Source organism: Thamnophis elegans, chromosome 4, assembly GCF_009769535.1.
Source record: "Thamnophis elegans isolate rThaEle1 chromosome 4, rThaEle1.pri, whole genome shotgun sequence".
Classification (NCBI taxonomy): Eukaryota; Metazoa; Chordata; class Lepidosauria; order Squamata; family Colubridae; genus Thamnophis; species Thamnophis elegans.
In genome coordinates this window covers 44,232,624-44,245,707 of record NC_045544.1, presented here as the reverse complement: position 1 = coordinate 44,245,707, position 13,084 = coordinate 44,232,624, and the positions used below count along the sequence as shown (strand labels likewise).

The 13,084-nt window shown below is 45.3% G+C and overlaps 1 protein-coding gene across 1 annotated transcript in view; it reads left to right on the top strand.

Moving 5' to 3' along the window:
• SLC2A12 (solute carrier family 2 member 12) overlaps positions 1-13,084 on the top strand; it is a 36,906-nt gene that overhangs the window by 17,689 nt on the left and 6,133 nt on the right. Inside the window, exon 2 of the mRNA XM_032217034.1 lies at positions 7,366-8,697. Within this exon, the coding sequence (XP_032072925.1) occupies positions 7,366-8,697 (1,332 nt within the window). The remainder of the gene's footprint in view (positions 1-7,365; positions 8,698-13,084) is intronic.

Genomic DNA, 13,084 nt, shown 5'->3' with positions numbered 1-13,084 from the left:
GCAAGTGGCTTTGCAGGATGTTATTCCCTCGCCCAAGTTATTTCTTGATCTGATTCAAAAGCAGTGGGATCAACCCACTGCGGTTAACCCACCTAGCAATGGGGATAGGAAAGTCTACACCTCTACTCCTGAGTTGGAAGCTCTTCTCCAGTTTCCCACAGTTGATGCTCCTATTGCTGCCCTCGCCTCTCCAGCATTAATTCCATCCAAAATTTCGGAGGGCCTGAAGGCAGAGGACCGTAAGGCCGAGACAGTTATTCGCAAGACTCATCAGGCTGCAGCCTGGGCCTTCCGCTCGGCTACAGCAGCGTCCTTTTTTAATAGGACTTCCTTGGTCTGGCTTAAACAATTGCAGAGTAGGCTTGCGCCGGAGGAAGCGCGCCTTCACCAGGATATTACCAAATTAATGGCAGCCTTAGAGTTTTCTGCAGATGCCACCCTTAGTGCAACGAAGTTCGCCTCTCGAGCCGTAGTCTCTAATGTGGCATTCCGGCGCTTGCTGTGGCTCCGCCATTGGCAGGCTGATGTCAAGTCCAAGTGGCACCTTGCATCCACGCCCTTCAAGGGTGGTGCCTTGTTTGGGTCTGTGCTGGATCCCATCCTCATTGAGACCAGGGATAAGCGTAAGGTTCTTCCTTCCACCGGGGGCCAGGCCCATAGAAGACAACAGCCTTACAATAAGTGACAGCCCTTTCGGGCTGGGGACTCTGGATTTGCCCCTGCTCCCTATGTTCCCCACTACAACAGGGGTTTCTCCCAGTCATAGGATCGCGGCCAGGATCGTGCGGCCGCCAGGGATAGGGGTCGCCAGCAGAATCAGGCGCAGCCCCAGACTAGGAGGCAGTTTCATGGAGCCGGAAACCGGTCCATTCGGAGGTACCGGTGACTCGCAGGGGGAGGAAGCCATAGGGGGGCATCTCCTGGCCTTCGCCCATCAGTGGGCGGAGATCACGTCCGATGCCTGCGCCCTGCAGGTCGTGAGGCTGGGCCTCACTCTAGAATTTCTCTCCATTCCCCCGAGACGGTTCATCAAGTGTCCCGTACCCAGGTGCCCAACAAAACGGCGACTCATGGACACCGAAATACATCACCTTCTCACCATCAGGGCGGTGGAACAGGTGCCAAGGGGTCAGGAGGGCCTAGGATTCTATTCCATCTTGTTCCTGGTGCCCAAGAACTCGGGGGGATGGCGGGCCATCCTAGATTTGAAAAGGCTCAATCGGTACATCAAATACCAAAAATTCAAAATGCAATCTCTCAAAAGCATACTGGCCTCCATCCACCAGGGTGACATGATGACATCAGTCGATATCAAGGAGGCGTACCTCCACGTGCCCATACATCCAGCACATCGGCGTTTCCCACGCTTCCAGTTCAATGGCTGTCACTTTCAATACCGGGCCTTACCCTTTGGCCTCTCATCGGCCCTACACATGTTCACGAAACTCCTAGCAGTCGTAGCGGCATCTCTTCGCTTGGTTCCAATACGAGTGAATTGTTATTTGGACGACATCTTGGTCCTGTCCTCGTCCTCGAACCAGGCCCTACGAGATCTGCAAATCACGATGGACTCGCTGCACAGTCACGGGTGGGTTCTCAACCTTCCCAAGAGCCACCTGCAGCTGACCACCTTGCTGCTCCACCAGGGAACCATCATAGACTCAGTGTCTTGCAAGGTCTCTCTCTCTCCAAAGAGGCGACAAAGCATCCAGCACCTGGCCACTCAGGTTATGTCCCAAAGACTCTTGCCATTGGTGACGCTGTCCAAAATGCTGGGGAAAATGATATCTTGCATCAACGTGGTTGATGCGTGGTTCCCTGGGCCAGATTCCATGCGCGCTCACTGCAGTGGTTCCTGCTCCCCTTCCAGAGGGCACACACCAGCCACTCCCAATCCAAGGTTCGGCTCCCACACAAGCCTTTCATGTCCCTTCGCTGGTGGACGTCCTCCAAACTCCTGCAGGGGTGCTGTCAGCACCTCTCCATTTAGATAATTAGGAAAGAAAGACCACGAGACTCCATGCGTGGAAATCAAGTGTACTTTTACTAATTATAAATGATTAAAGGCATAGCGAAGCGAAATCTGAATATTTAGGTGCGAAAGCGATTGATATATAGAATAGCCCATTCCCCTCCCCTTGGCATCACAGTTACAGTCCAATCATAATTCTCCCAAGTGTCAGGTGCGAGATAACTTCAAAAGGCATCATGAAGATGGAATGTCGGTGCCGTTAGTCCTGGCGGGAAACTCCCACGCATGCGTAGTCCGATCAGCCGGTGAACTCCAGAACCTTCCTCCAGCACAATGAGTAACCCCTCCCAAATACCATGTCCTCCCTCCCCGTTTCATGGCAGCCGAAGCAACAGCAAAGCAGAGGCTGACAGGTGCCCCTTCAAGGAACTGGACCGCATCCAGATTACAATGGAAGCCAGCCTGTTTGGATGGGGGGGCCCACGCCCTGGACTGTGTAGCTCAGGGGCGCTGGTCGAATCAGGAACTGTTGAACAGCATAAATTGGCTAGAACTACATGCCATCCGCCTAGCCCTCCTGGAGTTTCGGGACATTGTCTCACACAACCACGTGTTGGTCTTAACCGACAACGTTGCCTCCAAGGCCCATGTCAACCGCCAAGGGGGCACCCACTCCAAGGCCCTGATGCTGGAGGCGGAGAAGTTACATCGCTGGGCGGAGACCAAGCTCTTGTCCATCCGGGCGGAGCACATTTCAGGTGTGGCCAACACACAGGCAGACTGGCTGAGCAGAGCGGAGTGGCAACTTCACCCCGACCTCTTCCGGGAACTCTCTCGCCGGTTCGGCCGTCCCGAGGTAGATCTGTTTGCGCAACCACACAACACACAACTTCCGAGGTTTTACGCCAGGTACCAGGTCCCCGGAGCAGAGAGGGTGGATGCTCTATGCAGTCCTTGGCCGGCCGGCCTCCTTTATGCCTTTCCCCCTCCCGATTCTTCCGTCAGTCATCCAGAAGATTCTGACAGAACAGGCGGAGGTGCTGTTGGTTGCGCCGATGTGGTCCAGATGTCCCTGGTACGCAGACCTCATGCACCTGTCGGTCTCGCGGCCGTGGAGGATTCCAGACGACCAGATCCAGCTCAACCAGGGGGCTCTCATCCATCCGAACCCCCAGCTCCTGCAGTTAGCTGTGTGGCACGCGAGTGGACTATTCTGACTGGCCTTCACTATTCGAGTCAGGTGATTGATACTATCCAGGCGGCCCGACGTCCATCCACTACTCATATTTACGAGGCCACCTGGCAGGTCTTCTGTAGGTGGTGCCGTTGTACCGGGGCTGACCCTATCATGGCTTCGGTGCCACAGGTCTTGGACTTCTTACAATCAGGACTTAATAAGGGCCTCGCGCCTAACACACTCCATCGGAAAGTCACAGCATTATCCACGGTGGTGGGAGGCGGCCAGGGCCATTCCTTGTCCCAGCATTCATGGGTCAAGGCTTTCCTGAAGGGTGCGATGAACTTGAGACCTCCGACAGTCCACTGTTATCCTACCTGGGACTTGACCTTGATGCTCAGGGCTCTCACGTCTGCCCCGTTCGAGTCTATCTGATCCTTCGGCTGCTGATGTTTAAGACTGTGTTTCTGGTGGCCATTACATCGGCCAGGAGGGTTTCGGAGTTGGCAGCACTGTCTGTGCGTGCGGATCTCTGCATATTCCATCCTAACAGAGTAGTCCTCCGTTTGGACCCTTCCTTCCTTCCGAAGGTCAATATGTTGTTCCACAGGGCTCAGGAGCTCGTCCTTCCGGACTTTTGCCCGCACCCTTCGCATCCCCAAGAGCGCCAGTGGCATCATTTGGATGTTCGTAGGACCCTCCGACGTTATGTAAAGCGCACGGCCTTGTTCAGAAGATCAGAGGCGCTCTTTGTTTCCTTCCAGCCGTCGTCCATGGGACAGAAGGTGTCCTCCCACACCATCGGCCGATGGTTGAAGGCGTGCATCGCTTTGGCGTACGACAGTCAATCCTGACCGGTTCCCAGACGTATTACGCCTCATTCTACCAGAAGTGCGGCTACCATGGCGGCCCGGGCTACGCAAGCCTCGGTGGAGGAGATCTGCAGGGCAGCTACCTCGACGTCGCCCTCGCCATTTATTAGACACTACAAAGTTGATGTATACGCCTCGGCTGAGGCCTCCTTTGGGCGGAGAGTGTTGCAAAGGGTTCTTTCGTCTGCGGAGGATCCTGACCAGCCTAGCTCCCGCCCTGGGACTTAATTGCTTTGGCATGTCCCATGATTGGATTCCCCAAGCAGCACACAGGAGAACGACCGTTGACTTACCTGAACGGTCCTTCTATGTGTGCTGTGAGGGGAATCCAAACCCGCCCGCAGTTTCGGCTGGCCAGGGCTTCTCCTTGACTATGACTTATGACTAACCTTGACTTTCGCCTGACTGGACTTTCTCTGGACGTGACTTAATACCTGTGTGGCTGTGGCCATGAGTGACATTGACATGCATCTTTCAACGGCTGACTTCATGCAAAACTGATCCGGTCCAGTCTGAGGAGGCGTGGTCAAGATTTGCATACTCAGTCTCTAGGCTAATGGACAAAGTTAACCCATGATTGGATTCCCCTTGCAGCACACATAGAAGGACCGTTCAGGTAAGTCAATGGTCATTCTCTCTCTCCTCCTTAATGATGAATATGATGACGTGTAACTGTTTCTGGGCCCATTGTTTAACAACAGTTAAACAATGCAATTAATGGAACATGAATTCTAGTCCTTGGAAAGACCAACCTAAGGTGGATATTAAAATGTGTCTTTCAACCTATGTCCAGCTAGCATGGTTAAATAGAATTTTATTTTATTTTATTCAGAGTTTCTTCTTTAAAATCAGAAACTAAAGTAATGTCTAATATACAAGATAAGTGGACTGTCAGCAAACTTAGGAGGAAAAAATGTAAATCATAAACAGTACAAACCTCAGGCCACATGGTTAAGCAGATTCATAAGACTTACAAGGCAGTCTGCTTGAGCTAAACTTTACACACACACATACTAGATAGATAGATACTGTAGATAGATAGACAGACAGACAGATAGATATAGTCATACTATAGATATAAATACAACAAGACCCGCATGTGTGTGTGTGTGTGTGTGTGTGTGTGTGTGTGTGTGTGTGTAGATTTTCATGGGTACAGGTATGCAGGTCTTGGCGTATTCGGGTCTTTTCCCGTGTAAGATTGAGAGTATCTTGGCGACATTTCGACGAGGTCCCACTCGTCATCTTCAGGTTGGTGCCTTCGGCTTAGTGCTTATATGAGCAAAGCGTGATCGGAGCTGCCGTCTTTCTATAAATATTCTTGAGGGGGTGTGGAGTGCTGGCTTTGTTGCTGTAGGCGAATTGGTTGGCTGTGTTGTAACATCTTGATTAGTTGATGGAGTTGATGTTTGTAGATTAATCAGCTGTTTCATAACATCCTGTGTGGCTGAGGTACTTCGCTGTGTGCCTATTGTTCTTTTGTGTTGTAACGACCTGGGTAATGGGCTGTGTGATGACATCCTGAGCTCTATTGTAGTGATATCCTGAGTCCTGTGCTGCAACCTCCTGGGGGGTGGGCTGCATTGTAATATCCTGAGCAGATGGCTGAAGTGTAACATCCTGGGCTTTGGTTTGGCTCCGAGTTTGCGGTCTTGCCATGTGTTCATGGTGTGTGTCAGTTTGCTTTGTGTGGGGGTCGGAGGGGGGTGCAGCAGTTGGTGATGCCACCGTGGTTTGGCTTCTGGATGGTGGTTGCATTTGGTCTATGGGATGGGTTTGGGTTTGAGTCTGGTGAGGATGATTGGTGGTTGCGTCCTGTGTTGTTCTGGGTCTGGTGTCAGTTTTCGTGGCTGGGACTCGTTTGTTGACTAGGGCTAGTTTCCAGATGTCTGGTAGGCAGGAGGTATCATCACGTTTATTCATGTTCTGGGGATGTTTCTCTATTTCGATGGCTTCCATAATTATTCTCTTGTTGAAGTGTTCAGTTCTGGAGATTAATTTGGTTCTTTCAAAATCAATTTCATGTCCTGTTTCTTTAAGGTGCTAGAAGAGGGAGGAAGTGTTTTCTTCTTTTCTGACTGCGTTCTTGTGTTCTGCAATGTGTGCATTTCTTCTCCTATTAGTTTGTCCAATGTATGTGGCTGGGCAGATTTTGCATGGTATTTCATAGACTCCTTGGTTTTCTAGCTGGATCGTGTCTTTGGGATCTTTTAAGATGTTGGCTATTTTTTGGTCAGTGCCGAAGGCTGTCTTGATATTGTGTTTGTGGAGAATTTTGCTGATTTTATCTGCGGTTGGTGTGTGGTTTTTTCTGGTAGATGGTGTGTCCTAGGGAGCCATTGGGTTTTTTGTAGATTAGGACGCCCAGAAAGGGAAGTTGGAGTCGCCGTCCTCCCTTACATCATAGGCACCACAGATAAAATCAGCAAAATTCTCCACAAACATAATATCAAGACAGCCTTTAGCAGGATGTTACGAAACAGCTGACTAATCTGCAAACATCAACTCCGTCAACTAATTACCACACAGCCAACCAATCCACCTACAGCAACAAAGCCAGCACTTCACACACACCCCAACCAATATTTATAGAAAGACGGCAGCTCCAATCACGCTTTGCTCACACAAGCATGAAGCCGAAGGCACCAGCCTGAAATAAATAGTATGGGAGATATTATCTGAACAGTTTAACATTGCATACCTCAATTGGAACTTCATGTGAGTTCATGTTACCATTTAGTAGTTCTAGTATAATTGATCTAGGTCCTTTCCTAAATCTTAAAATCCAAAGGATGAAAAAAGCTTGTTGAAAAACTTTTTAAAAGGAAGAAAAATAAAATAAAACAATTACTTTTCTAATAAAATGGTACTTTGATATTAGCTCCATTTCTCAGGTTTCCAGTTGTCCGTTATTCTGACATCTCAAACATCCCCATGTTTTGGCAAAAAAAAAAATGATTATGGAGATCAAAGATGTTTTGTTGTGAATACTCCCTCCTGATATACCATTTCAACTCATAACCAGCACATTCTGTCATGGAATTTTTGTTGATGACAAGTAATACTGGATAGGACTCCATTCATCAGCAGACCCTGGTTCCATTCGGGATCCAGAAAACTCTGCCACAGTTTGACCATGATTAACCATTTCTTTAGCTCAATTCTTAATTCTCTGGGCTCATATAGTATCTGGTTTTTGAAATAAAAGCAGTTAATCTATTCAAAACTCCTTTTATACAATTCTCCATTTTAACTGCTGGAGCATCGTAGAAAAGTATGGTTTCTAAGCTATATTTACTGATGTAACAAAACTAAATGATTTTTCTCATATCCTTTAATTCCAGGTTGTGGAATGCTCACTCTCCTGTCATCTGTCATTGCGGCTATCAGTGGATTTTTGATGGGTTATGAGCTTGCAGTTATCTCTGGAGCTCTTCTTCAGCTAACTAGCATCCTAAGCCTTTCGTGCCGACAACAAGAAATAATTGTAAGCACAATTCTTGTTGGTGCCTTGTTAGCTTCAATAACTGGTGGAATCCTGATAGACAAATATGGGAGGCGATTTACCATTATGTTGTCATCTGCTTTCCTAGTTGTGGGCAGTGTGATTCTGATCATTTTTGCCTCCTATGGACTACTTATAGTAGGACGGATTGTGATAGGGGTTTCTGTTTCTCTTTCTTCAACTGCAACATGTGTGTATATCGCAGAGATTGCCCCGCAGCACAGAAGAGGTCTGCTTGTGTCTTTAAATGAACTTATGATTGTTACGGGCATTCTTTTTGCCTACATTTCTAATTATGCTTTTGCTAATGTTTCTCATGGCTGGAAGTACATGTTCGGCCTTGTTATTCCACTGGGGGTTTTACAAATAGCTGCTTTATATTTTCTTCTGCCCAGTCCTCGTTTTCTGGTTATGAAAGGTTTTGATGAAGCTGCTAGTAAAGTACTTGGAAAACTCAGGGCAACTTCGGACACTACCGAAGAACTGACCATGATCAAATCTTCCTTGAAAGATGAACACCAATATCATTTCCTGGATTTGTTCCATTCCAAAGACAACATGAGAACACGGCTGCTGATAGGGGTTGGTCTCGTTTTTTTTGTACAAATAACTGGACAGCCCAACATCTTGTTTTACACATCCACTGTTTTGAAATCAGTTGGATTCCAGAGCAATGCAGCAGCTACTTTGGCCTCAACTGGGGTTGGAGTAGTTAAAGTGATCAGTACGATACCAGCTATTTTTTTTGTGGACCACTTAGGAAGCAAGACATTTCTCTGTATTGGCTCATCCCTCATGTCGGTGTCATTGATCACCTTAGGATTAGTGATGCAAAATATACATGTGAATGTCACCACTGTCTGTTTAAACCAATCTTTGGAAGAGATTCTTTCTCAGGGAGCAGGAACTGGGACCTTCACTAATGAAACTTTTAAGGAACGTTTTGCTGGCACGACTTTACCTATTAAAAGTTCCTCACGGTGGAAGGATGAAATTGCTGACCCCGAGTATCAGAACGGGACAACATTGGTGGGAGACAAAACATTTATCAGAATGCAAGCAGAATCCCAGGTTGCAGTTGAACCGGCCAAGGTGCAACCCTTTTTGAAATGGATCTCTTTGGCTAGCTTGCTGGTTTATGTTGCGGCTTTCTCCATAGGACTTGGACCAAGTAAGTATTACATATATTGCTTTCTCTCATATTTTGGTGTAGTGTTAAGATGCTTGGATTGAAGTCACTGATCAGGAACGTTTACAACAAAAATTGTAAAGCAAAATCTTTGCTGATGTGCCAAGAGTATGTATGATATATCTAAGACAGTGGTTCTCAACTTGTGATGCATATACACATACACACTGGGGGGGGGGCAATATCACAGGGGGGTCTACAAAGGTTTGAAGAAATTTCATGATTTAAGTCTTGAGTTAAATCTTGGTGGTTTGTGGCCACAAAAGGTATTTAAAGGGGGTCATCGGTGAACAAAAGATTGAGAACCACTGTTGCAGGAAATAGATGTGCTTGCAAGCAGTTGGATTCCCCAGATCAATGTTTCTCAGCCTTACTGGCTGGGGAATTCCGGGAGATGAAGTCACACCTCTTACAGTTTCCAAGGTTGGGAAACACTGACCCAGGCGAAAGATAATATAATTGCTGTCTGTGTCACATCTTGTTTGGCCCTCATAAGCTTTTTTTGCTAGTGTCTGTCTCATTAGTAAACAATACTTTTAGGTTGGAGGATACATTTTATAGTTTAAGAATATGGTTTGGCTGGTAACCATAGATCAATTTAAAGAATGGTTGCCGTTATCAACATAGCCATCCATTTATTTGAAAACAGGCTGGTGAGATCATATCCCATTATTTCCTCTAACTCCTGGAGGATGTGCTTAACCTCAATGTACCATTGCTTTTACTCAGATTAAGGGGATAAACTTCTAATCAGAGATTGGGTTGCAGCCATTTACCTTTTATTGGCTTCGGCGCAGGCTATGTTGTGCCAAAGGCTTGGGGGGGAAAAAAAAGCATTAAATGAATTGATGCTGTGCTTTATATAGCATTATTATATTTTTTATTTAAAACATCTTAACCAAAATAAATAGGATTTAGATAGGGCAGGGAACTTGGCTGACTTCAAGGAAGATCTCCTCAAGAATATTAACACTCCAGGGCATGTCACTATCTCCTAATCAAATCTACACTTCCTACCTTTGCATCACTGTGGAAACAAGGTGAAATGATACTGGTGGCTGGTGCACACATCATAGTTAGCCATTATGTGATCTACTTGAAAATAATGTGACACTAAGATATTGTGGTTTGTAGTTTATAGTTTATGATTCAGGGTTATGTGTGAAGCCAACTAGGCTTTTAAAAAGACATCGAATGGTTTGTAATAGAAAGCTATTTTTGCCTTGTAAAAACCATGATAAACAAACGGGTGGCTCACCAGTTTTGTTCTTTTTTGTGTTACACAGAAAGTAAAAGGTATAAGAGGGTTTTTAAAATTGGTTTTGCATTCTTAAAAGTGATTAAATTAAATCCAGCAGCTCCTTTCTGCTTTCTATTTTAGGCTAGGTTATTCTAAATTACCGTATTTTTCAGACTATAAGATGCACCTTTTTTCCTCAAAAAAGAGGCTGAAAATCTGGGTGCATCTTATACACTGAATACAGCATTTTTTGCCTCACGAAGCCCCGCCCATTCACTAAAATGGCCGTGCATACCCTTATGGAGGCTTTCAGAGAGCTCCTGGGGGCTGGAGAGGGCAGAAATGAGCAAAAAACGGGCCGTTTTTGCTCCCCCCCCAGCCCCCAGCAGCACTCTATAAGCCTCCATAAGTCTATGCATGCAATTTTTTTGACACAAAATAGATCTGTTTTCACAAAAAACGAGCTGTTTTTTGCTCATTTTTGCCCCCCACCCTCCAGGACCACTCTGAAAGCCCCCCCCCCAAGGCTATTCATGCCTTTTTTTTAAAAAGGAAATGGGCCCGTTTTCGTGAAAAATGGACCGTTTGGGGGAGGTTTGCAGAGTGCAAAAACTTTTTTTTTCCTTTTGGAAAGCTCTTTAACTTATTGATGAGAATTACATTGATCAAGTGCTGTGCCAGCAGAAACAAAGTCTTAGGTGTTGCAGATGGTCAGCGATTTCCTTCTCCAGCACATGGATAAATACACCTGGAAACATCTATCTATCTACCTACTCTCTCTTTCCCTACCTATCTACTATATTTCTCTCTCTATCCCTCTATCTAGCTATCTACCTCTCTGTTCTCTCTCTCTCCCTATCTACTGTATTTCTCTTTCTATTTCTCTCGCTCTATCCCTCTACCTATCTACCTACCTACACACACTCTCTCTCCCTACCTCCCTCCTGTATTTCTCTCTCTCTCTCTCTCTCTCCCTCTAGCCACCCAGAGTCCCAAGGGAGTGGGCGGCATACAAATCTTATTAAAGTAAAGTACCTACCTGCCCACCTACTCTTTCACTCTCCCTACCCATCTACTGTACTTCTCTTTCTTTCTTTCTATTTTTCTCTCTATCCTTCTACCTACCTACCTATACTCTCTCTCTCTCTTTCCCTACCTACCTACTGTATTTCTCTATCTCTCTATCTCTCTCTATTTCTCTCTCTATTTCTCTCTCTCTCTCTCTCTATTCCTTTATCTACCTACCTACCTACCTAACTACTCTCTCTCTCTCCCTACCTACCTACTGTATTTCTCTATCTCTCTATCTCTCTCTATTTCTCTCTCTCTCTCTCTCTCTCTCTCTATTCCTTTATCTACCTACCTACCTACCTACCTAACTACACTCTCTCTCTCTCTCCCTACCTACCTACTGTATTTCTCTCTCTTTCTTTCTCTCCCTCTCTCCCTCTATCTACCTACCTACTTTTTTTTTTAAAGCCTCTTCAAAACCTTGGTGCGTCTTATACTCCGGTGCATCTTATACTCTGAAAAAATATAGTATTAGCAGCTAACGAATGCATACATCAATACTCTCAAAAATGAACAATTCCCTTTGTTCATCCGGGATTGGGCAGCCTATAAATCCATTAAATGCAAATATAATACAATACAATTTTGGCCTTTGTGGCTGAGATTTCCTAAGATCTCAAGAAACCTTTTGCTTCATTATCTTTGGATTCCATTGTAGTATTTCAGCGCATCAGGTGGAATGAAAACTTAAAATGTCTGTCTGTTCTTTCTTCAGAGCCTTTAGCTGATTAGATGTAATGAATAGGATGATAGCCTGAATATCCAACATTGATTAAACCCTTCCTTTCACTTTTTAAATAAATTCTACTTTGAGAAATGCCTGAATCACAATTATTAATAAAGCTATTAATGAGAAAGAAACAGTCTCTGTCTCCAAGGAAGGCTGCTGAAAACCAAACAAGAACAGGCTTGCCCTGTTCTGAATAATAGGTGTGAAAAAGTGTGTTAACATAAACTTTGCTGCTTTAGTATGTTACTTTGGTAGGATTACTTGCTTCAAATGCTCAGTGACCAGGATGGAGCATTGTTATATTCTAGTTTCTTTTCATAATATTGCCTCATTCCAAACTAAAGACGTACTTGAATTTCTAGAAACCTGGACTATGCTTGAGGCTACCGCATGGATCCTCTTGTTTTTCATGTTCCCTCTTTCTGCAAGGGAACTTTTCCCCAGAGCAGAACAAGGAACAGGATGGGAGTAAGTGAACTGATCTTGCTGCCTTCTGAAGATTGAGATCTTTATTTGGAAATTTCCTATGTTCTTAAGGCCCGACCAATGAACCCAAGCAAATCAGAACTCTAAAACTTGACTTCTTCTCAAAGTTCCTGTTTATTGAATACATCATATCGGCACAACTTCAATGGAAAACCAATTCTAAATCTTTCCCACAGTTTCAGTATAATTAAACTAGGAAATAACCCCATCCCCAGATATCACAGGTCATGTTGGTCAATTGGTGGGCTCTCTAGGCACTCCTTCCCAACCTTATCGGTTGCCAGTAAAGTTTAACCTTGGTTCTCATAAGAAAGCTCTTTGTTGTGTCTAGTAAAGGTTTCCAACCATCTTCCCCACTTCCCCCCTCTGTGTGACAACAGCGGAACATGAAAGATGGCTGTGGCTAGGTTTGGTTCGAAGTTAACACGATGCCATTTAGGAGCTTAACTTAAAGGTAGATAATTTTGTGATATTACTGTTCCTCAGTTAAGGAAAATTAGATAATGATGATTTCAACAACATCTGGAGGACTACTTGAATACCATTGGCATTGACAAAATCACCATCATTTGCAGAAGGCAGCTTTACTTGGAACAGCTTGTATCCTAATTTAAATATTAATAAACAGCAACATCTACCTATCCTGGTCCTTGGGAAGGACTTGCTAGGCAGAATAAAATACCAAATCCAGTCTAAATATCTGGCTGGCTATGTGACCAACCATAATTTATTCAATTTGTTATGTCCATCTCATCCAAGTGACTCTGGGTGACTCAAAGCAGGTAAAAACAGTGGAAATGGGGAGGAGGGTAGTCATTTAATTTTTATAAGAGGACATGGTG